General features: G+C 44.3%; 1 protein-coding gene, 1 long non-coding RNA gene and 1 other non-coding gene across 3 annotated transcripts; 2 read left to right on the top strand and 1 right to left on the bottom strand.

The window, feature by feature from the left end:
- Nucleotides 1-89: 89 nt before the first annotated feature.
- On the bottom strand, nt 90-1,949 carry LOC120712140. The gene is made up of 5 exons (XR_005690711.1): nt 1,793-1,949; nt 1,638-1,679; nt 918-1,016; nt 698-787; nt 90-505 (listed from the first exon to the last, which is right to left on the bottom strand). It is a non-coding gene; the product is annotated as an uncharacterized LOC120712140 (long non-coding RNA).
- Nucleotides 1,950-17,077: 15,128 nt separating this feature from the next.
- Nucleotides 17,078-17,210, top strand: LOC120639369. The gene has a single exon (XR_005661374.1). It is a non-coding gene; the product is annotated as a small nucleolar RNA Z247 (small nucleolar RNA).
- A 4,303-nt stretch (nt 17,211-21,513) lies between these two features.
- On the top strand, nt 21,514-22,838 carry LOC120712137 (small heat shock protein, chloroplastic-like). The gene is made up of 2 exons (XM_039997857.1): nt 21,514-21,902; nt 22,017-22,838. Exons 1-2 carry the CDS (start codon nt 21,647-21,649, stop codon nt 22,580-22,582), a joined length of 822 nt encoding a protein of 273 aa, XP_039853791.1. The 5' UTR covers nt 21,514-21,646; the 3' UTR covers nt 22,583-22,838.
- Nucleotides 22,839-24,062: the final 1,224 nt, after the last annotated feature.

Here is a 24,062-nt window from a genome sequence, read left to right as displayed (position 1 = left end):
TCACTACCCTACCCATAACCTGCCCACTTTAATTTGTCCATACCCATTGGATAACGGAGAAATATATCATGGATATGGGTAAGGCCATATAACACAGGATATGAATAACAATAAAGCCTGGTCCATTACGTACAGCGCTAAAGCAGTGAGCCTGCAGAGCGATTGTTGCTTGATGCTTATGATACAATAATTTGAGATAATAAATAATATTTAAAAGAGAATCCTCTCGACATGCACTACGTGTGGATCGATAACAATAGACTCGATTTGTATCTCTACAGCTGGGGTTACACGAAAAATTAAAAAAAAATTGACAATGTTATCATGCGCCACGAGCTTAGGCGCTAATCAACGCCTTTATTTGACGATCGCTGCCGGATACAAGATGACTACTGAAGTGTTGATTGCAGTTTCCTTCCCAGCCGACTTCCGTCGCCACTCCCTGGTGCCATTTGCCTATCGAAACTGAATGGCAGTGTCATTTCCTAACATCTTAGTTCTAGTCCTACAACAAAATAGATGAAGTTAGAACTTAATAGTGTTGATTGCAGTAAGCATAACCATCAATTCACAATTACAAAAGATAACAAAAGTGTACTAGTCTTAACAGTAAAACAGTACTTACCGTAGCCATCAAAATAAGAAAAAACAAGTGATGCCATGCAATACTGCAAGCAGGGAAAACAAGAAAGCCTACCTTAATCATCATTAGTTTGATCTTCTTCATTTGGAGTTGGTACAGATGATTCATTAGCAGGTATGCTATCTTCGACAACTCTAGGATCAACTGTTTGAAATAAAATAATGTTAGAAAGCCATATTCAGAGCAGTGGACATGAAGATCACGCAAGGAACTGAAATTGAAGTGATTGCATTTAAAGTATAAGAAAAGCAGCTGCATGAAAAAGAATCATTACTTGAGGCTGACACCTTCAGAGCATAAGTTAATTGAGTTGTTTTCCCTCTCTTCTGTGCCATCAGAGCTTCCAACAATCTCATGAGGTTCCATTTAGCTACTGCATACAAAATTCAATTAGCCATTGCACATCCAGTTCATAATCTAACATATTCAGAGATTAATAGCTACTGCACAGCCGCAGCTACTGCATACAAAATTTAATTAGTCATTGCACATCCAGTTCATAATCTAACATATTCAGAGATTAATAGCTACTGCACAGCCGCAGCTCGGCCGAGCTTCCAACAATCCCATGAGGAAGCTGGAGGAAGAGGATACGAAGGTGAGTATTTCTGAATCTTCTCAAGACAGTAAAGAAAAAGGCTCTGTCTAGACAGTTGTGTCAGTATCCTGATGGTGCATCTAGTGATGTAGGAGTACATAAATATCATCTGCTCAACTAGACAATAAGGTTTAAGAATAGAAAGCCTTGCAGATTTTCTTTGTGCATATGCTGATTCAGAACATTGGAGCTAATAGCACCTGATAGTAGCAGAAAACTTCACTAGAATCTGGAGCTAATACTGATGGCAAAGCTCTATAACTACCATACGTGCTGCACATAATATTGACTGGGCGATGGCCGATCCATCTAATTGCCACGGCAAGCAGATCCACGCAGCCCAAGAACTATAAATTCGCAAGGAAGAATTGGGGTGTTAGGGTGTGGGATTTTAACCTACTGCTGCTTGGCGGCCTGCTCCTTGAACTTGCTCGCCTGCTGAAGAATCAGGATCCACGACAAGCAGATCCACGGAATTTGAATCAGGAACTGGATGGGGAAAAAAGGTGGAAGCAAACAAAAATACAAGAAAGAAGATGAGGAGTCTATACCGGTGGCGATTGAGGATCGGACGACGGTGCCAGCCTCGCAGGAGAAGCTTCACGAGGTCACCCGCTGCGGCGGCGGCGGCCCGCGGCCGGAATCCTTCGTAGCGAATAGTTTGGGTAACGGGGAAGGATGGATAACCACAGTAATACCCTCCCTGTACCCTCCTCACAAATGGGTATATCCATACCCTATCCGTTTGAGATGGATACACCCGTACCCTACCCGTTTATCACGAATGTGGATATGGGCAACGGGTGCAGATATCCACCGGCAACTTGAGCTGGACTGCATCTTGCGCTCCATGATCGACAGCGCCTGATCCAGGTTCCCGTCCCTCACCTGCACCACGATGCCCCGGACCTGCTGCAACTGCCCATCGTGCCGCACCTCCATCGCCGACGGACGCACCACCGCCGCGATCCCCCGCGACGCCCTTGCCAATGTTTGTTGGAGAAATAGACAACTGTAAGTTTAAATTCCGAACTAGATTTATCATAACGAGAATTAAACCTAACATGCATGACTCTAACATACAGATAATACGTATATCATAAACATAATCTTAGAAAATATAATTATGAAACAGATCTGATCACAAAATACGTACTGTGCGGGAGCCGCCGGGAAGACGAAAGGCGCAGATGAGACGAAGACGGTCCTTTGAACGGAGCACAGCAACCGGCGTTGCAGACGACGGTACGCCGCAACTCCTGACTTGGACGGAGGACGAGCCGTGGCGAAGAAGATGAGCAGTCGCACTTAGCGCTTCCTAAAAACCTTATTCGCCCTCTCTCGGTGCAGTATCACAAGAGCGAGCGGTTTCGGAGACATGATCTCCCGTTCGCCGGTGCATGCTGTCGTTCGGGATGGATTAGACTATGATGGCAGCGCAGCAGCGAGAAAGAGGCAAAACTCTAGATTTGTAACCCTAGCTCAGTTTTGTAACTTTAGCTTGAGTTGATGTGTATTCTGATGGTAGCCTATGGGTTAGATATATAGGAGATCCATAGGACCTCCTCAACTTTCTCTAACAATGTGGGATTAAAGGTTTGCACCCTAACTCACTTCCTTCATGTACCATGGGCCTTTGAGATTTATTTGGAATTTCTGAAATTGTTCATGGGCCTAGCCCAAATTCCATCAATCCCCACCAGATCTCAAATACCCATCAGAGATTTTGCCTGTCTCTCACTACTGTTTATATACTAGTCTTTCAGCAAGGACTGTTAAGTTGAACTCTCGCTTAGAGCTTCAAGCTACACTCATTCACAACTTGAACAATGGACTAAGCCTTGAATTGCAAATTTTGTGCGAACAAGATTCACTCAAAGCCCGAACCAGTACACGACAGCCAGTAGCCTGCTCCGCGATTGGAGCATATACGTCGTACTCCCTGGTCTCTTCATGAGTTTACTAGAGATCACCCAAATCTCACAGACTGCGACGTTAGATAGTCAGACTCATATAGGTGTGTTCTTTCAAGAATGCTCTTTAGGACAGCACCTTTGCTCATAAGAACCAACAGAAACACATTAAGGCAAATAGCCAACATGCCTTACAGCAACTGAGAGTATTGCATCTTTTCTTAGAGAGGGTTTAACCATTACTCTCCTCAGTTCACCATCAGCTTGTTCTCCCCAAGTCCTAATTCACGAGATCTCCGATCACATAGGTTGGGTTACCACTGTGGCAACTTATACGGGTCTCATACCCATCTCCCTTGATGCACTATCTATCACATTCCGTGATAATCCTTTTGTAAAGGGATCTGCCAAGTTTTTGTCTATTTGAATATAAGTCACACTTATCACTCCGGAGTTACTCAACTTCCTGACAGACTTCAGTCGTCTTTTAACATGTCTTGATGACTTTGCATTATCCTTAGCACTGTTCACTTTGACTATCACCGTTTGATTGTCACAGTTCATAAGGATGGCCGGCACTGGTTTCTCAACCACAGGCAAGTCCATCAAGAGCTCACGCAGCCACTCTGCCTCAACAGTGGCTGTGTCCAAAGCAGTAAGTTTTGCTTCCATGGTTGACCGTGTCAAAATGGTCTGTTTGCAAGACCTCCATGATATCGCACCACCTCCAAGGGTAAACACATACCCACTCGTGTTATATAGCTCATCAGCGTCAGATATCCAGTTCGAATCACTATATCCCTCAAGCACAGCAGGGTGCCCAGAATAGTGAATCCCATAACTCATAGTACCTGCTAGATAGCGCATAACCCTTTCAAGTGCATGCCAATGATCAGTACCCGGGTTTGACATGAACCTGCTCAATTTGCTCACAGCAAAAGAAATGTCGGGTCTCGTTGCGCTAGCTAAGTATATGAGTGAACCAATAATCTGCGAATATCTCAGTTGATCTTTGGTAATTTTTCTGTTCTTTCTCAACATCACACTGGGGTCATAAGGTGTTGGAGAAGACTTGCTGTCGATATAGTCAAAACGGCTCAAGAACCACATAATGGGATTGTGAAAGAGTAATCCCATTCTCAACCTTAATAAGCTTGATGTTAAGGATAACATCAGCTTCTCCTAGATCCTTCATATCAAAGCTCTTTGATAGAAAGGACTTGACCTCATTGATCACATCAATGTTTGTGCCAAAGATCAGTATGTCGTCCACATACAAGCATAATATCACTCCTCCACCCCCACCATAGCGATAGTACACACATCTATTAGTCTCATTAATGACAAAGCCTGCAGAAGTTAAAGTTCTGTCGAACTTCTCATGCCATTGCTTAGGTGATTGTTTCAACCCATACAAAGACTTCAAGAGCTTACACACCTTGTTTTCTTGACCTTTCACTACAAATCCATCAGGTTGATCCATGTAGATCTCCTCATCCAATTCTCCATTTAGGAAAGCTGTCTTAATATCCATATGATGAATGATAACACTATATGAGGCAGCCAAGGAAATTAATGCTCGAATAGTGGTCAATCTAGCGACAGGTGAATAAGTATCAAAGAAGTCTTTGCCTTCCTTTTGTGTGTACCCTTTAGCAACAAGCCGAGCCTTGAACTTGTCAATAGTACTGTCAGGCTTAAGCTTCTTCTTGAATATCCACTTATATCCTACTGGCTTGCAACCATAGGGTCGTTTAGTGAGCTCCCATGTCCCATTAGAAAGAATTGAATCCATCTCACTTTGGACTACTTCTTTCCAATCATCTACATCTGAAGATGCATATGCCTCTGCAATGGATGTGGGAGTATTGTCCACAAGGTACACAGTGAAATTGTCACTAAAGGATTTTACAATCCTTTGTCTCTTGCTCCTTCTAGGAGCTTCACTGTCATCATTCTCTAGGACATGATCATGTTCATCGGATTGTTCAGAAGACTCGATAGGTGCTGCAGGTTGAGGAGTTATCTCTTTCGAAAATCTAGAATTGCTATGCATATCTTTCATAGGAAAAATATTCTCAAAAAATGTTGCATCACGAGATTCCATAATAGTATCAACATGCACATCTGGTATCTCAGATTTAACCACTAAGAATCTATAAGCAATGCTCCTCTGAGCATATCCTTGAAAGACACAATCCACTGTCTTAGGTCCCAACTTGCGCTTCTTTGGAATAGGCACATTAACTTTCGCTGAGCACCCTCACGTGCGCAGATAAGAAAGTGATGGTTTTCTCCAATTCCACATCTCATATGGAGTTTGATCTTGATTCTTGTTTGCAATTTTATTCAAGACATGACACGAAGTCAATACAGCCTCCCCCCACCATGCCTTAGAAAGACCAGCTGTGTCTAACATGGAGTTAACCAAGTCAGTCACCGTGCAGTTTTTCCTCTCGGCAATCCCGTTTGATTCGGGAGAATAGGGAGGCGTCCTCTCATGAATAATTCCATGCTTCTCACAGAATTCATCAAATATTTTGGGAAAATACTCGCCACCACGATATGACCTTAGACGATTGATCTTTCTCTCTAGTTGATTCTCAACTTCAGCTTTATAGATTTTAAAGTAGTCTAACGCTTCGTCCTTAGTTTGCAACAAATAAACATAGCAAAATCTAGTCGCATCGTCAATTAACGTCATGAAATATCTTTTCCCACCATTTGTCAACACACCATTCATCTTACATAGATCACAATGTATGAGTTCTAGAGGTGCCAAGTGTCTCTCCTCAGCAGCCTTGTGAGGCTTCCGAGGTTGCTTTGATTGCACACAACTATTGCACTTAGAACCTTTGGCAATGGAGAATTTCGGAATTAAACACATGCTGGAAAGCCGAGACATCAAACCAAAATTAACATGACACAAACGTGAATGCCAAACACTCGCATCATCGCTAACGTTGCCACAAATATGGTTCGCCGACTTATTAAAAAATCAGCAAGAGAAAAGCGGAACAAGCCTCTGCAATCATAGCCTTTACCAATGAATTGTCCATGTTTCGACACGACAAACTTATTGGACTCTAACACTACCTTAAACCCGTCCTTGCATAGGACTAACCCGCTGACCAGATTCTTGTTGATAGTGGGCACATGCTGCACGTTCCTCAGCTGCACGATCTTTTCCGAAGTAAACTTCAGATCTACCATGCCAACACCATGAACAGAAGCATGTGAGCCATTCCCCATCAGCACAGAGAAGTCCCGGACGGTCTGGTAAGAAGAAAACATAGAGATGTCAGCACACACATGAACATTAGCACCCATATCAAGCCACCAACTCGTGGATTGAAAAACTGAAAGAACTGTAGGTAAATTACCGTACCCATCTCCAGTGTTGCTCATGGTCACCATGTTGACATCCTTGGACTCATTTGCTTTCTTGGCCCTGCGGTCTGCCCGATCTGGGCAATCCTTGGAGACGTGTCCAAGCTTACCACATGCATAGCACTTTTCCAAAGCCTGGTTCTTCTTCTTCTTGAAGGTAGTGGTCTTGTTAGGCTTGTTGTTCCCTTTGTTCTTGCCATGTGGGAACTTCTGGACCAAGTTGGCGCTGGACTGACCTTGATCTTCTTTCTCAGGCACGTCCTTCTTCCGAGCCTTCTCCTCAACATCAAGAGTCGCTATCAGATTTTCAACTGATATCTCCTGTCTCTTGTGTTTCAGAGTTGTGGCGAAGTTCCTCCACTGAGAAGGCAACTTTACAATAATGCATCCAGCCACAAACTTATCATGAATAGGACACTTAAGGAGATCAAGATCCTTGACAATGCACTACACCTCATGCGTCTGTTCCACCACAGAACGATTATTCACCATCATGTAGTCATGGAAACTCTCCATAAGGTACAGTTCATTGCCCGCATTTGTTGCATCATACTTTGCAACCAGAGCATCCCATAGCGTCTTCGCCTCTGTCTCATCAATGTACACACGGACTAATCCGTCTGACAGATTGCTAATAATACATCCAATAAAGAGATTATTGGCATCATCGTACTTCTTCTGCTCTTCAGCAGTAAGTACACCCTCAGGCTTGCCAAGTCTCATGTCCCAAATGTGCATAGTAGTAAACCAGAGGCGAACCTTGGACTTCCAGATCTTAAAGTTCACGCCAGTAAACTTTTCTGGCCTTAGTGACTCAGCGAAACCAGCCATTGTTAAATCAACAGATAGCATATAATAAGATTTTTGGATTGTTGGAGAAATAGACAATTGTAAGTTTAAATTCCGAACTAGATTTATCATGACGAGAATTAAACCTAGCATGCATGACTCTAACATACTAGACAATACGTATATCATAAATATGATCTCAGAAAATATGATTATGAAACAGATCTGATCACAAAATACGTACTGTGCGGGAGCCGCCGGGAAGACGAAAGACGCAGACGAGACGAAGATGGTCCTTTGAACGGAGCATAGCAACCGGCGTTGCAGACGACGGTACACCGCAGCTCCTGACTTGGACGGAGGACGAGCTGTGGCGAAGAAGATGAGCAGTCGCGCTTAGTGCTTCCCAAAATCCTTATTTGCCCTCTCCCGGTGCAGGATCACAAGAGCGAGCAGTTTCGGAGACCTGCTCTCCCGTTCGCTGGTGCACGCCGTCGTTCGGGATGGATTAGACTATGACGGCGGCGCAGCAGTGAGAAAGAGGAAAAACTCTAGGTTTGTAGCCCTAGCTCAGTTTTGTAACTTTAGCTTGAGTTGATGTGTACTCTGATGGTAGCCTATGGGTTAGATATATAGGGGATCTATAGGATCTCCTCAACTTCCCCTAGTAATGTGGGATTAAAGGTTTGCACCCTAGCTCACTTCCTTCATGCACTATGGGCCTTTGAGATTTATTTAGAATTTCTGAAATTATTCATGGGCCTAGCCCAAATTCCATCAATGCCTCCACTTGCCGCCGGCACCGCCGCACACTCGCTATCCCCCACCTACTCGTGCTACACGCTCCCTTCGAAGGTGAGGAGAGTGCGAGGTCCTGATGAATCAGGTGGATTGGGCGAAGTGAGAGCCAGAAAATATGTCAGGAGATGGATTTGGTGGGTGGAGATGGATTTGGTGTGGAAAACTCCTGCACCCCCAAATCTGCTTGGGTGTGGCCATCGGCCGCTGCTGCGCGGGATCGGAGCGTGCCATCGGCTCTAGGAGACGAGGCTGTACAATGGTAGCTGTGTCGTCTCCTCCACCTTGGAGCACGGGACAGGGGCGTCACCTCACGAGACGACGGGGAGCCCGTCTCTCAGCTGCACTGGGGGCTTTTCTGAAAAAATTTCATCACCGAGACGGGAAAAAGACGCGCATTGTACGTGCCCTTACCTTCAAAGTAGCATAATAAACTTTTTAAAAGCTATTTTTTTCGAGATGTGGGATAACTGGGTGTAAAATATGGGCGGGGGTGGAAATAAAAGTAACTTTCAACAAAAAAAATATAACAAAAAAAGAAGGAAGTGAAAAAAATATATCAAAAAAAGTTTTGATAAAAACAGTTGTTAAAATATTTGTTAAAATTTGTTGACATAGCTCAAAATGTTTTTTGAGTAAAAAATGTATTGAGTAAACAAAATTGCGTGCTTAAACATTTGTGAACTAATCAATTACGAGAAGAAAAAAGATTACTATCGCAAAATAAATAAAATTTGATTGAGGGAATTTTAAGAAACAAATTGAAAAAATTTGGAGAGAAAACTTTTACATCCAAACAAAAAAAGTTTGGGTAAAAAAAATTTTGCATCAAGAAATCGGGGTAAAAAATTTTGTATGAAAAAAAAACTCATCTCCCCAGCACCGGCGCCGGGCCTCCCCGCCGCCAAGCCGCGCCTCCCCGGCGCCGTCGAGCCGAGCCGCGCCACCCCGCCCCCTCCGCCGCCGGCGCCGCGCCGGCCCCGCCCCCGCCGCCGCGCCGCGACTCCCCGGGGCCGCCGCTGCCCCTCCCTGTCGCGCCGCCGCTCCACCTCCGCCCCCGCTGCCGCGCCACCTCTGCCCCGGGCGACGCGCCAGCGCCGCACCGCTGGGAGCCTCCTGCTGGATCTGGGAGGAAAGGGTTAAGGGAGGAGAGGAAAGGGAAAGAGATAAGGGAAAAAGAAAAAAAAATAAAGGAAAGGAGGAGGGGGAGTCTGCGGGATGGATAGCGTGAGGACTGAGAGGAATCGACCGTGAGTTTTGAAACTCATGGACGACCGCAGAAACAGCATTGGGCTTATTCACGTATATCGAGAGAATGCTCTTGGCATCCAAAAAGAAAAGGGATTGTTATTGCTCATTAACGGTGTCTAGTGTAACCCATAATTAAAACTGAGGAAATGAAACACCCATGTCCTCAAATGTTCGTCTAAGTATGACTACTTCCGTTCCGGATATTTTGGTTTGTCTTAAGTTAAAGTAGTCTAAATTTGACTAAATTCAAAACTTATAAGAAGAATATTAATATTTCACAATTAAATAAATTATAAAAATATATTTCATAATAGATCTAATTATTTTAATTTAAAATTTAAAATATCATTACTATTCTCTATAAATTTGTAGAATAGTTTAAGTTAGGACAAACTAAAATATTTTATATTTTAGTATGGAGAGAGTACATGATAAAAGTTTGTGTCGGTATAGAAGACCACATCTTCACATCAAATAAGGACGAACTGCATGTTTAATAATAAGAAGTAAAATGGATCAGCCAGTAAAGCTTATATTCTCTAATTTGATAAACAAGAAGACTGAAACAAAGAGAGAGAAAAAGCGTCGATTAACCCTGTAGGCGAAGGAAGGACAAACAATGGACCTGTGAATGCCAATTCATTTGGGACAACGGATGAACTTGAACATCAATTGAGTTGGTGTGCCTTTTATCCTTTGTATATGTTCAAATTAGTACAAATTAACCTTAACTAACTAAATTGTTGCACTAATAACCTCAGCAGCTTAACAATGGTTTAAGCACTGCTTAGCAATGACATATGCCGAATCGAACCAATCGCTACATACAATACTCCAATGCGAATTCATTAAATTTCTTACCCATTGTTTCCCATTTCTTCCTTTGTCTACTTATGCACTAACTCTTGTAGCGGCTACAATGACAGAGCTAGATGGAGGACGATGGGACATGCTATTTGTTATCATGTGGTTGCCATGCATCTTCTTTCCTAGGTTAGGGCATAATATATATATGGTAGCTAGCACAGGGATGTAAATGGTATGCATATTTTTCGTCCGTATTCGAATTCGATCTGGTTTGGAAAAGTTTTTATCCGTCGGTATCCGATTCCAGATATTCAATATCCGTAACTGATCCGTATCCGAATTCTAAAAAATTATATTTTCATGATGTCGATATCTATTACATTCTTATCCGGCAAAAACTAACACTATCCGTATCTGACTCCGTATTTGAATAAAATTATGAAAATAAATATAATATCAGTAGTATTCGATCCGTTACATCCCTAGCTAGCACCCTCGGCCCGCGTGGGGTGGCAAACTAGGATCAACCTCAATTCAACAAAGATTTTATAATAAAGATACTAGCCATAGGAAAGACAATTTATAAATTTTTCTAAAACTTGTGGGTGGGCTTTATATTTTTAATTTAACATATGACATGGTTAAGTAGTGCTTAGTCCCATGGTTACTTGGTCCGCTACTAAACTGTTATTAAACCAGGGTGTGATGACATAAGGCCAGTCTCTGTGCGAGTTTCATGGGCATAATTATCTAGACTGAGAACTAGATAATCTACTTATCATATCAATAAAATTGATGATAATATTTAATGTTATGAAATCCTCTATGAAACCCCATTGAAACTGACCTAAGTGCACTAATTTAGATAATTAAGAGATTTAGTTGCTCGAGTCGAGATATATGGGATGAATATTACAGTTTTGTAATATAAGTAAAGGATAAAACACCCTTTTCCCTTTGCCAATGACCCAACGGTAGCAGTCAAAACCTACACCTCAAGCAGGCCATTGTGCCCAAGATTAAATGGGCCGGGTTGGCAATTGACACGTATCTTACCAACTAAGCCTGGTGCATTCTCTCAAAGCTCAGATGTAACACCCCTATGTTAATCGTGGTGCTAATCACATGCTTAACTCAATAATCATGGGGCTTAACTTGTCATTAGCGCTAATCAAGTTGCATAATAAACATCAACTTAGCTGAGTTCAATCCCATTTTTCGCCATGATCCGAGTCTCAAATCAAGTTTCACCCAAAATCAAAGTTGTAGACCTTCTCTTCCTCTGCAACTTCTATTTTGGCCAAATTTTAAGTTCCAACATAAATTTTGAGTTTTGGATTGTTAAAATCGGGTCAAATTATTCAAACTTGTTCACTGTTTCTTCATGTGCTTCCACTGTGCTATCCCGGCGCCCATACCAGCGACTGTGGTCGCCGGCGAGCCTCTCCACGCGTCGGCCATCGCACCTCGACCGCCGCTCGAGCCGTGCTTATCCAGTCCCGGCGCCCAACTCCGTTTTCCCCTCCCCTCTTCTGCTTCCTCGAGCTCGCACCGAGCCCGAGCACAAGCAGAGCCGCCGCCGGCACCCTCCGACCAAACCCCGCCGCCCCCTTTTGATTTCCTCGCGCCGCAACCCCCGCCGCCTCACCCCACACCTCCTCCGCCCTTTCCCCAAGCCCGGCCGACCCTCTCCCCGGCCGAATCGGCCATCCGACTGTCGGCTACCATTGCCATTCCACCGGAGCTTCGCCTCCTCCGTCGAGCTCCCTCTCCCGGCCCTCTTCCGTCCAAATCGATCGCGCGGTGAGCTTCGCCGCTGTCTCCTCCTCCTCCCAGCCCTCTTTCCCCTTCGATCCGGGCACAGTCGCTACCGGAACGTCGGTGTGCCGCCGCCCCTGCCCTGCCTCCACCGCACTTCCGCCGAGGGCAGCCCCTACGCGGGCCCCTGCAATGTGGCCGAGCTCCCCCGCTCCGCTGGCCCGCCTTGGCTGCGGGCCTGCCCTGCCGTGCCGTCGGCCGGCCACCGCCGACGGGGAATGCCATGCCGCCGCCGTGCCAGCCATGGCTGGCCATGGCGTGCATGAGCACGGGAGGGGCTAGGCTGGGCCTCTCACTGACCCGTGGGGCCCAGCTGTCAGCCCCTGTTTAGGATAGGGTTGTTTTCCAAAAATTAGTTAATTTCGGCTGAGATTTTGAAAATGCATAACAAATCACAAAAAAATGCTAAAAATGAAAATTAATTTTGTTAGCTTAGTTAGATCCAGTGGTTCAGAGGAAAATTATCCATGCTTGTGTTATATTAGTTTTGCATGTGTTATATTTTACTTTGTGCTCAAGATTATTTATTTTGTATCTGTAGTTCGGTTTGTCTAAAATCATAAAATTTATGCTGTAGCTTACTCTTTGCAAGGGTAGTTTACTATAAAATTTTCATGTGCATAACCTATGTGCATTTTTGTGGATCTATTGTTGTTCAGTTTCTATCCTAGGGCTAAAATAAATGTTTTATGCTATCAATAAATGTTGAAATTTTTTTGTTGCATACCTTATCAATGTATTGTCTTGCTGGTAAATTTTTGTGGCTATATCTTTTCTGCAAGTCAAGCTTTTGTGTTTGTTTAGGTTCTAGTTGTAGTTTTCCTTTTGTTGTTGCTAAATAAATCCTTGTATGCATATATGCTTTTCAATAATTTGTTTGATCAGTTGTAAATGATGCTATCTGTGTCATGATCATAATGAGGGTTAATTTTATTTGACTTGCTTAAGTTTGCTTGTTAGGGAAATAAATCTTACTAGTTGGTACCTTTACTTTATGTATGCTTAGCCTTTTCTAAACAAGTTGGATAATACTTTTGAAAGGAAACACTTTAGACTAAACTAAGTGAAAACTGAACTCAGCCATTTGTACCAAGTTGTTTTCTTTTGTTTTTGGCTTGCTATCGTTACTCGTTAAATGTTTGCCCAGTCCCGCCTTTCTTTATTGCCTTGCATTGCATCAGGAGCGCCATGCATCATTTCATTGCACCGCTATTCCTCTAATTCTTGCATGGCATCTTTTTCGTACGTGTAGATGCCACGAACGAAGTAGTCTACGAGCTGGTTGCTGAGCCGGACCAGGAGCCACAAGCAGGAGGGCAGCAGGGCGAAGAAGCAGTTGAGCGAGTTCCAGAAGAAATCGCTAACCCCGCTGACCTGCAAGACAAGCCCCGGAGCATAACCTTTAATTTCAACATTCGATGTTTATTTAAGTATTTTTGCATTTACGTTTCTGGAAGTTGTATGGAACCCTAGTATGCATGTTTCTCCCTAGGTACCTATGAGTATCTACTAGTAGGTGTAGGTCGTTAGTTCTGCCATACTTAATTAGGATTAGGTAAAAGACGAGTGATTCCTGTCACTTGCGAGATATATGACCTTGTTACTTCTGGCAAAGTTACTTGAGAATGAATCAATGAGGAAAGAGAAATGGAGACCAGGCGGAGATGATTTTGGTTATGAAATGCATGGGAAAGTGAACTTCCGCCTGTGTCGATTGAGGACCATACCGTTATTAGCCCTGATGACTGAGGATTGAACAGTACTAACCACATGCCGGGAGTAGGAGGTAGTCGAAACAAGTAAGCTCATTACTTGATTCACAACGATACTTTGAATCACGACTTGCTACTCTGGGAGTGGGATGATGGCGTGTGTTGTAGTCGCCCTCGGGTCCACTGGGTGTTCGCTGTGTGGGGCTCCTCACCCGGGTTTTGACAGGCGTGATTCAGACGTCGGGATGATGATGGGAACAGTTGACGTGTGTGGTCCGACGGGGTTGCACATGTCGTGTGAGTTAGGTCCACCTTGCAAGGTTAAATCGGATCGATTCGTCGTCTCTCTCGGTTAAGAGAACCTTGGTCACTGCGTCACATCATAGTAAAGAAGTGGAATAAGAATTGAAATGTGAAGATAGAATATTGTTTCTGTTGATTTTGAAGAATTAATCTGATCTACCATGTGTGCTCTAGATACTTAAGCAAACCTAGATGGTATTCAATATACTAAACGTGAGATAAAATATTGAAAGTAAAGATCCAGTATTTGTAGCTTTTCAGCAAAACAAACCCCAGAGCCAAAAGCCTGCATGTCTAGGAGTCGGCTAAGTATATACCATAGTCGGGTAAGTCTTACTGAGTATTAGTATACTCAGGGTTGTTGTTGTAACCCATCTGAGCTGGTTGTGTCCCTGCTGACTTCGAGGAGGCCTATGCGTCCTGGATTGGACAACCGCTTTCTCCTAGGTGGACCGTCGAGTGGGTCCCGTCTTCCCCCATGAAGCTCGGGCAGGTTGGCATCACATCGGTGGGCAGGATGTGAAGCTCACCTTGTATCGTCGTTCGTAGCTACCGTATTGTATTTCGAACTCTATTTTAATTTCCGCTGCTTTTGAACTCTGTAGTTTGTATTCAAAACCTTTATGTAAAACCAGTGTTGTAAATTAATTTGAGAATCTCTGTATGCTTGTATCATCTGTGCTCGTCTTCGTACGAGACTTCTAGTGCAAATTGTGATCCTAGAGTATAGTAGTTTAGTCGGGAATTATTAGATAGACTGTCAGATTACATCATTTTAAATGCGTGGTAACTTGATTATTTATTAAAATGATAGTTAGCACACTTAAGCCGATTTAATTTGGCCAGCTCTGCTACATCAGACCCTCCACGTAAGTTACTTTTCTACCCACCGTTGATCAGTGAAGGAATGGTAAGGATAAAAAAAATAGTAAGACACATGACTACGTAACAATAGAAGATGGGATTGGTCCCCTCTTGACCTTTCTCGATAGGTTCTTGGTCTTCTACACTAGAGGAGTGACCTTTGAACTTCAAAAGCTCCCCGTTCACACGCCAAGGAGGAAATAAAAAAAGCTCTAGTAAGAAAAGGCATTGAACAGTCCCCTTAATGTGTATCGGTGATGGGTTGAATTGTCTCGCACATCTACACACCTATGATGATCTCACACACGTACATTTAACAATCCAAATTAAATTTGACTGAGCCCGCAACAAAATTTTATAAGCACAGATATATACGTCTGTGACGGGCCTCTCGAGGGCGCCAACGGCACAGCATTTTTCTAGTTCCCTCTGAAATGTGAATTCTGATGAGAAATTTCCAGCAAAAAATAGGATAATGAAGAACTATTTCTGAAAAGAAGCATTCTCAGAGTGCTCGGTAGAGCTGGCTGGGGCTGCAAAACTGCAGAACCAACTAGCACCAGCAGCTGTAGCCAGCCAACTAGCACCAGCAATCTTAGTAGGTATGAGTATTTGAACTTGAACTTACAACGTTACATCTTCAAAAGCTGAATCAGCGATCTTTCTTATCATCACATTCCAAACAATGTTTTCTTGAGTCGTGACCACGATCGACATGATTGGATGTAGAGGCGACTAGATAGAGGGCACTCGGGTTAGTACAGTAGTGAACACAACCTTGTTGATTAGGGTCATGTCGCGTCTGAAAGGAGGCATTGGATCGGTCGATTTACCGTCGACTCTATCTCGCCGTTTTACCGTTTACTCCACCTGTCCCAAAATTTTGTGATTCAAAAATTTCCGAAAATAAAGGAGCAAATAGCACAAGATTCATTATGTATAGCAGTATCAACAGCCGGCAGAGAAATGAACAAACAAAACTGAGGGAAGGCTTCGTCCACTCTTTCGCCAAAAAAAAGATGTTCTCGTCCACTAGTTTGCTTCGGTGAAGCTTTGTGAAGCTGGGAGGCACCCCCCTACGGCCCTGCTAGTTTGCTTTAGTGAAACTTCGTGAAGCTGACAAGCATCCTCTATGGCTCTGATACTGCTGGACATATGAGCTGTTTCGTAGGGACAGTTCGTCATTTACCTTTGCTCTTGATTACCATATCAATTCATAGAATATTAAACTATTTTGGGATAGAGGGAGTATGTTGCATCCAAATACTTCTGATGTGTCTTTTAAATAAAAGAGACTACTCATTTTTTTGTGGCTGAGAAGATATGATATGGATCAGATGCAGACCGTGCTATAGCATGTTTGGATGGATGGACGGGTGGCTGGGAGGCACTATTTCAACTGAGAGACTGGTAAGTACTGTTAGAAATAATCTATGTTTTCATGTAATGACTTGTACACAGATTATATAAGTGTATAAGCGAATCCTAATGTGATACGCATAAGGATGGTTAGTCCTAGAGATAGATGTAGTTTGAACCATATTCCTCGTATCACAAGTTGTAACAGAACTCCATGTAAATCACGCCGGGATTGTTGTAGCCTGGACTATATAACATGAAGCCGTGGTAAGCCGAGTTTGGCTATCCACGTTACCGTCTAATCTTTCATGGTATTCAGAGCCATCTTCTTCAATTGCATCTACTGCCATGGCTTCTACTTCCTCCAACGCTGCTGTGCTGTCCTCTCTCGGGCCTCAAGTTTCAGAGAAACTTACCCGCGACAACTACATCCTATGGAAGGCGCAAGTTCTACCTCCCATCCGAGGAGCACAGCTTGAAGGGATCCAAGATGGGACCACTCAAGCTCCGCCCAAGACCATAGAGATCATCAAGGATGACAAGACCAAAGAAATCGTCCCCAACAAATTGTATGCAACTTGGGTAGCACAAGACCAGCATCTCCTCGGGCATCTGTTCAACTCCCTCAGCAAAGATGTCCTCGGGCAGGTGGCACCTCTGACCAAATCGGCAGAAGTTTGGGCCGCCTTGGAAACCATGTTCTCAGCGCAATCTCGCGCACGAGTAACAAACCTGTGGATGCAGCTTACAAACCTGAATAAGGGAAGCATGACAACCGAAGTGTACTTCAGCAAGATGAAAGCTCTAGGAGATGAGCTTGCTGCCGCGGGCAAACCTGTCCCTGATGATGAGATGGTGTCTTTCATCCTCTCTGGCCTAGAGATTGAGTATAACCCGATTGTCTCATCTGTTTTGAATCGGACAGATGAAATCTCTCTCAGTGATTTGTTTGCACAAGTCACAGCATATGAAACACGTTTGGAGATGTTCCAAGATCAGCACTCCAACTCTGTAAACCAGTACCAGTCATCAGTGAACTCGGCGTCAAAGGGGCGCGGAGGAGGCTTCAATAATCGTTGTCGCGGTCAAGGTCGTGGCCGTGGCCGTGGTGGACGTGGTTCTGGTGGGCAAGGCAGCCCCAATGGCACCAGGATAGGAGGACAGAACAACAATGGCGGCAGCAATACAAAACTCAGGTGCCAAATTTGTGATCGGGCTAACCATACAGCACTTGAGTGTTGGTACAGGTTCGAGGAGGATTACCAGCCAAGTACCAAGATGGCTGGAACAGCATCAACAGGATATGGAGTCGACACGAACTGGTATGTTGACAGTGGCGCAACAGACCATGTTACAAGCGAGCTTGACAAGATGACAGTGCGAGATAAGTATTCTGGACGTGAACAAGTGCACACTGCGAGCGGATCAGGTATGGAAATTTGTAACACTGGTCATGCAACTTTACATACCCCAACTTGTGATCTTCTCAATCATATCCTCCATGTTCCAGGAGCCCATAAAAGCCTTGTATCTGTTCATCGTCTTGCTACTGATAATAATGCATACCTTGAATTTCACCCAAACTTTTTTCTTATAAAGGATCGAGCAACGAAGACAATCCTTCATCGAGGAAGATGTGAAGGAGGTCTTTATCCGCTTGTCACAAATCCTTCAGAAGCAAGCCAACCTAAGCAAGTCCTTGGAGTTAGTAAACCATCTACATCAAGATGGCATAGTCATTTAGGTCATCCAGCTTTACCTATTGTTAAAAGTGTTCTTAGAAATAATAAACTTCCCTTTGTCAGTGATAATGATAGCTCAGTTTGTGATTCATGTCTGCGTGCAAAAGGCCATCAGCTTCCCTACTACAAATCTAATAATGTTTCCGCTGCTCCACTTGTTTTGATTCACTCGGATGTCTGGGGGCCGGCTCCTGAATCTATTGGCAGGCATACCTACTATGTGAGCTTCATTGACGACTATAGTAGATATACTTGGATTTATCTTTTGAAAAGAAAATATGATGTATTCCAAGTTTTCCACAACTTTCAGAACCTTGTCGAAAGGAAGTTTGGTAGAAAAATTCTCTCTATGCAAACAGATTGGGGAGGAGAATATGAGAGGTTGAGCTCCTTCTTTGAAAAAATAGGCATTGCTCATCGTGTATCTTGTCCTCATGCCCATCAACAAAACGGCTCAGCTGAAAGAAAACATAGGCATATAGTGGAAGTAGGTTTGGCTCTCCTTGCAAATTCTTCTATGCCTTTAAAATTTTGGGATGAGGCGTTCCTCACTGCAACCTATCTTATAAATCTCCTTCCTAGCAAAGTCATTGATTACCAAACTCCTGTTGAACTTCTCTTGCATGAGAAACCAGATTACTCTTCCCTTCGCATTTTTGGCTGTGCATGTTGGCCAAATTTGAGGCCGTTCAATCCTAGAAAACTTGCTTTTAGGTCCATCAGATGTGCCTTTCTTGGGTATAGCTCTATGCACAAGGGATTTAAATGCTTAGACATCAAATCTGGACGTGTCTACATATCAAGAGATGTTGTGTTTGATGAAGCTGTCTTTCCTTTTGAGAGTCTTCATGAAAATGCTGGTGCACGGCTGAGACAAGAGATTTTACTCCTTCCTGAACATCTTTTAAATTCCAATGTTGGGGCTGTAGATTGCATTGATCACATTGTTACTAATGACCATGACCATAATGATTCTGTCTCGAGTTGTGACTATGATACACAGGATTTTTCTGCAAGAAATTTGAGGCACACCAGAGAAGATATGGGAGCAGAAGAACAAATTGGCGCAGGTACAAACTCCATTGTTGATACGCCTGCAGCTGTCAGTGCTGGATCTCAAGCGGATTCGCCCGTGCCCGGATCACACAGGGGGGTAGGACTGCCTGGACCGTTCGGGACTACAGGAGCAAATCCGTCGCCATCAACTGTTTTGGACTCGGCTGCGGGGAGCGCTTCACATGGCGACACGGTAGCAGAACCGGCGCACATGATTCCTCCAACGGAATCCTCTGTGGTTTCTCCAGAAATTGCTGATTCAGCCACAACTCCTCAACGTCCAAAGACAAGATCACAAAGTGGGATCTCCAAACCTAAAACTTATACTGATGGTACTGTTAGATATAGTATGCTTACTTCTACAGGAGAACCACGAGATGTTCATGAGGCACTTGGTGATGATAGATGGCTAAAAGCTATGGAAGAAGAGTTGGGCGCACTTCACAAGAATAATACTTGGCATTTGGTTCCTCAGCAGCAAGGCATAAATCTTATTGATTGCAAGTGGGTGTTTAAGGTCAAGAGGAAATCAGATGGCAGTGTCGATCGCTATAAAGCCCGGCTGGTAGAAAAAGGTTTTAAGCAAAGATATGGAATTGATTATGAAGATACTTTCAGTCCAGTAGTAAAAATTGCTACTATAAGATTAGTATTATCAATTGCTGTTTCAAGGAATTGGTGCTTAAGGCAGTTGGATGTGCAGAACGCGTTTTTGCATGGTGTTCTTGAAGAAGAGGTTTTCATGAGGCAACCACTAGGTTTTGAGAGTGCAAAATTTCCTAATCATGTCTGCAAACTAGATAAAGCAATCTATGGTTTAAAGCAGGCACCACGGGCTTGGTATTCTCGTCTCAGTACAAAGCTATATGATCTTGGTTTTAAAGCATCGAAATCTGATGCTTCCTTGTTTATCTATTTCAAGGAGAATGTGACTATTTTCATGCTTATTTATGTTGATGATATAATAGTCACGGGCTCTTCTCCGGAAGCTATTTCAGCATTACTTCAAGATTTACGAGCTGACTTTGCCATGAAGGATCTAGGAGATCTCAATTATTTTCTAGGCATTGAAGTGAAACAGATCTAGGGAGGCATTGTACTATCACAAGGAAAATATGCATGTGATATTCTGCAAAGAGCTGGAATGAAGAAGTGCAAGCCATCCCCTACACCTCTGTCGGCCACTGAAAAATTATCCAAGGATGATGGAGAGCTTCTGTCTCCTGAAGACAGTACTAGATATAGAAGTATTGTGGGAGCCTTGCAATATCTTACTCTTACACGTCCTGATCTGGCTTTTGCTGTCAATAAGGTTTGCCAATTTTTGTATGCACCTACCACTGTACATTGGTCTGCAGTCAAACGAATCTTGAGATATGTAAATGGTTCGGTTCATCTTGGGATAAGAATCAGCAAGTACAATTCAACTTTGGTAAGTGCATTCTCCGATGCAGATTGGGCAGGAAACCTTGATGATAGAAGATCAACTGGAGGTTTTGCAGTATTCTTTGGTAGCAACTTAATATCCTGGAGTGCAAGAAAACAGGCCACTGTTTCAAGGTCAAGCACAGAAGCCGAGTATAAATCTCTAGCTAATGCTACGGCTGAGATAATTTGGGTTGAAGCTTTGTTAGCAGAATTGGGAGTGAAACGACAACAAGCATCATGTCTCTGGTGGGATAATTTAGGTGCCACATATTTATTAGCAAACCCAGTGTTTCATGCAAGGGCAAAACATATAGAGATAGATTTTCATTTTGTTAGAGAAAGAGTAGCAAGGAAGCAGCTACAGATTCGATTCATACGGTCACAAGATCAGTTAGCAGATGGTTTTACAAAGGCTCTACCGGCAAGAAACTTTGAAGAGTTTAAAGTCAACCTTAATCTAGAACACAAACCAGGTTAAGGTTGAGGGAGGCTGTTAGAAATAATCTATGTTTTCATGTAACGACTTGTACACAGATTATATAAGTGTATAAGCGAATCCTAATGTGATACGCGTAAGGATGGTTAGTCCTAGAGATAGATGTAGTTTGAACCATATTCCTCGTATCACAAGTTGTAACAGAACTCCATGTAAATCACGCCGGGATTGTTGTAGCCTGGACTATATAACATGAAGCCGTGGTAAGCCGAGTTTGGCTATCCACGTTACCGTCTAATCTTTCAAGTACGGCATTCCCAGCCCAGTCAATCCCAGTCCAGTCTGGGCTTTTCCGGCTAGCCGAATGAGGTTTCGCCCTTTTCTCTAACCGGCCGGACATCTGTATTTCCAGTTGAAAAGATTTTTCCCCAACCGTGTCCCAAAATCGTAGCGACCAGCAGTGGCATCTAGCCGGCTGACGGGCAGAGCGCGATGGAAATATCCATTGTCCAGCACATGTCCAGAGGGTTCTGGAACGCCAGAGTCTCCAGAACTCACTACGTCCTTCATCCCTCCTCGTGACCTCAGTGTCGTATCTCCTCCACTCTCTGTATAAAACCCACGCGCACCGCCAGTCTCTCTGCACTGTCGCACTCGTCTTCTTCTAATCAGCCAAGTAGCCAGCCAAATCCAAAAGCTTTTTTTCTGTTTCTCCGATCGTCAGCAGTTGAGGACGACGATGCAGCAAGCGGTGGCATCATCCAACCTGCACGCCATCACCACCTCCCCCGCCGCTCCAAGAAGCAGGTTCACATGGACCAGCCGCCCTTCCTGCGTGGTGGTGCCACAGAGAGGCTCCGTCAAGGCGCGGTCCATGAGGAACGGCTCCACGGATAGCCTGGACCACCTGCAGCGGGCGTCCAAGCCCAGGCAGCAGCAGCAGGGAGGGAGCGCTCCAAGTCCAAGGAGACGCCTCATCCAAACCACCCCATTTGGTAAGCCATCCGCCTTCAATTTCTGGACAATTTGAGCTCACTAATTTCGTTAGAATTTTAACATTCCGCGAACGAAATCATTTTTTTTCTCATCGTCTTCCTCAATCCTCATAGGGCTGTGGGACAGCTTCCCGGAGGCGAGGACGCTGGACCAGATGGTGCGCACCATGGAGCGCATCATGGACGGCGAGGGCGACGACGACGGCCGGGTCCTCGTCGTGCCGGCGGCGGTCGCGGCGAGCGCGGTGCCGCGCGCGGAGGCGGGCAACGGCGTCGCTGTGCCTGCTGCAGCAGGAGGAGGAGCTGCCACGGGCGCGGCGTACCGGCAGCGCGGCGGGCGGACGCCGTGGGAGGTCAGGGAGCGCGCGGGGGAGTACCTGGTGCGGTTCGACATGCCGGGGATGTCGCGGGAGGACGTGCGGGTCAGCGTGCGGGACCGGACGCTGGTGGTGGCCGCCGAGAAGGCCGCGGTGGCGAAGGAGCAGCACGAGGACGAGGAGGAGGATGAGGAGGGGGAGCAGTGGCCGGCGGCGAGCTTCGGGCGGTACCGGACGCGGTTCGAGCTGCCGGAGAACGTGGACGTGGAGAGGATCGCGGCCGAGGCGAGGGACGGCGTGCTCTACCTCACCATCCCCAAGTTGTCAGCCGGGGGAAAGGTCGTCAACATCCTGGTGCAGTGAAGTGGCCAGCTCCAAGAGATCTACCACCTTCTCGATGGAACGACATGCATCTGCACCGCTGTTCTATTTTTGATACTAGAAATTGAGTATGTCCGTAAAATTACATTTTATGGATGGACATAACCTGCTGTGTCATTGAAGATCTCGAGACTGTGGGTCAATGGGTACATTTTTTTTTTGTAACAGCCGAATCAGAAAGAGCTCGCAGGATGTACAATTGAGGTGCATTCATCGGTAAAGAACTTGCGTAATACTCCCTCTGTCTTTTTTTTTGACTTGTAATACTCCGTCTGGGATAGGAGTGAGCAAGTTACTACTCGGTATGTTGTCAACAGTACTCTAAAATAAATTAATATTTAGACAATTGACAACCAAGAGGGAGGGGAAATGATGAAACTGCATCAACTTCATCTCATCAAAGAAGCACAAGTGATTAACTTAAAGGTTAGTTCCGCTATCTCAGAAAGAGCAACACGGTGGTGTGCATACCATAAATCTCAGCATTTCTGCTTGTGAGGTGCAAGAAGCAGAATGTCATGGCGGTAATGGCTATCTTAGTTCCATTACTAAAAGAAAGCAATTGTACTATGTAAGCACAACTTTTAATTTTGAGCCTTCGATAAAAATTCTATGACCCATCATTGGAGAGTGTGGGTCTGAGTATTTTTTTTTTTTTGGTAACAGTCGAATGAGAAAGACCTCGTAGGATGTACAAGGTGCATTCATAAGTGAAGAACTGGCCTAATACTCCCTCAGTCCGGGATAGGAGTGAGCAACTTAGCAGACCTGTAAATTACCATATTTGAAAAAGGATCTGTCTCCTTATAAGGTGACTTAGGGTGTCTTTGATTGAGCTGTGGCTTTTAGAAAAATTGCTGTGGGCTGTGAAAAAGCAGCTGCAGGAAAAGCAGAAGGCCGTTTGGTTAGAGGTGCTGTCAAACTATAGACTGTCTGCAAAATACTTGTATTGCCCCCAAATGTCTGGGACATGTTTATATGGAAATTACTCGAAACATACTAATTTGTTCACTAATTTATATGATAATGAGTATTTAAGCAAGGTAAAACAATTCTTGATAAATAGGAAAATATCCATCTAAGGTCGGATACAACGTTGCCATCTCTCAACATAACTAGCCTCATCTCGCACTAACCAAAGCATCAGGTATCCTATCGCGGATGATATTCAAGTTTTCATCATTCTCCACTTTATTGCTAGTATCTCCTTGTGTTTGTGTTCTGCGTCTTACACATCGAGGCATGTAATCCTCATCAGCATCACACCTGTGGAACTCCTTGTCATGCAATTTGCTGTCACGGATGAAATTATGCAAAGCAAGGCAAGCCGTAATGATATGCGCCTGAGTAGTAGGATCGAAACTTGGCATGTCCTTCAAAATACGCCACTTTTGCTTCAAGACTCCAAAACACCTTTCAATCACATTACGAAAGGATGAATGTAAGAAATTGAACACCTCAT

The sequence above is a fragment of the Panicum virgatum genome, chromosome 6K, assembly GCF_016808335.1.
Source record: "Panicum virgatum strain AP13 chromosome 6K, P.virgatum_v5, whole genome shotgun sequence".
In the NCBI taxonomy this organism is placed as follows: Eukaryota; Viridiplantae; Streptophyta; class Magnoliopsida; order Poales; family Poaceae; genus Panicum; species Panicum virgatum.
The sequence above is the reverse complement of the archived record's forward strand: the minus strand, read 5'-3'. Positions and strand labels throughout refer to the sequence as shown.

What these genes read in the sequence shown, in the direction of transcription:
- LOC120712137 (XM_039997857.1), top strand. Translation starts at nt 21,647, where the DNA reads ATGCAGCAAGCGGTGGCATCATCCAACCTGCACGCCATCACCACCTCC. An exon ending in CATCCAAACCACCCCATTTG is followed by an intron (nt 21,903 to 22,016) that starts GTAAGCCATCCG and finishes CAATCCTCATAG; the next exon opens with GGCTGTGGGACAGCTTCCCG.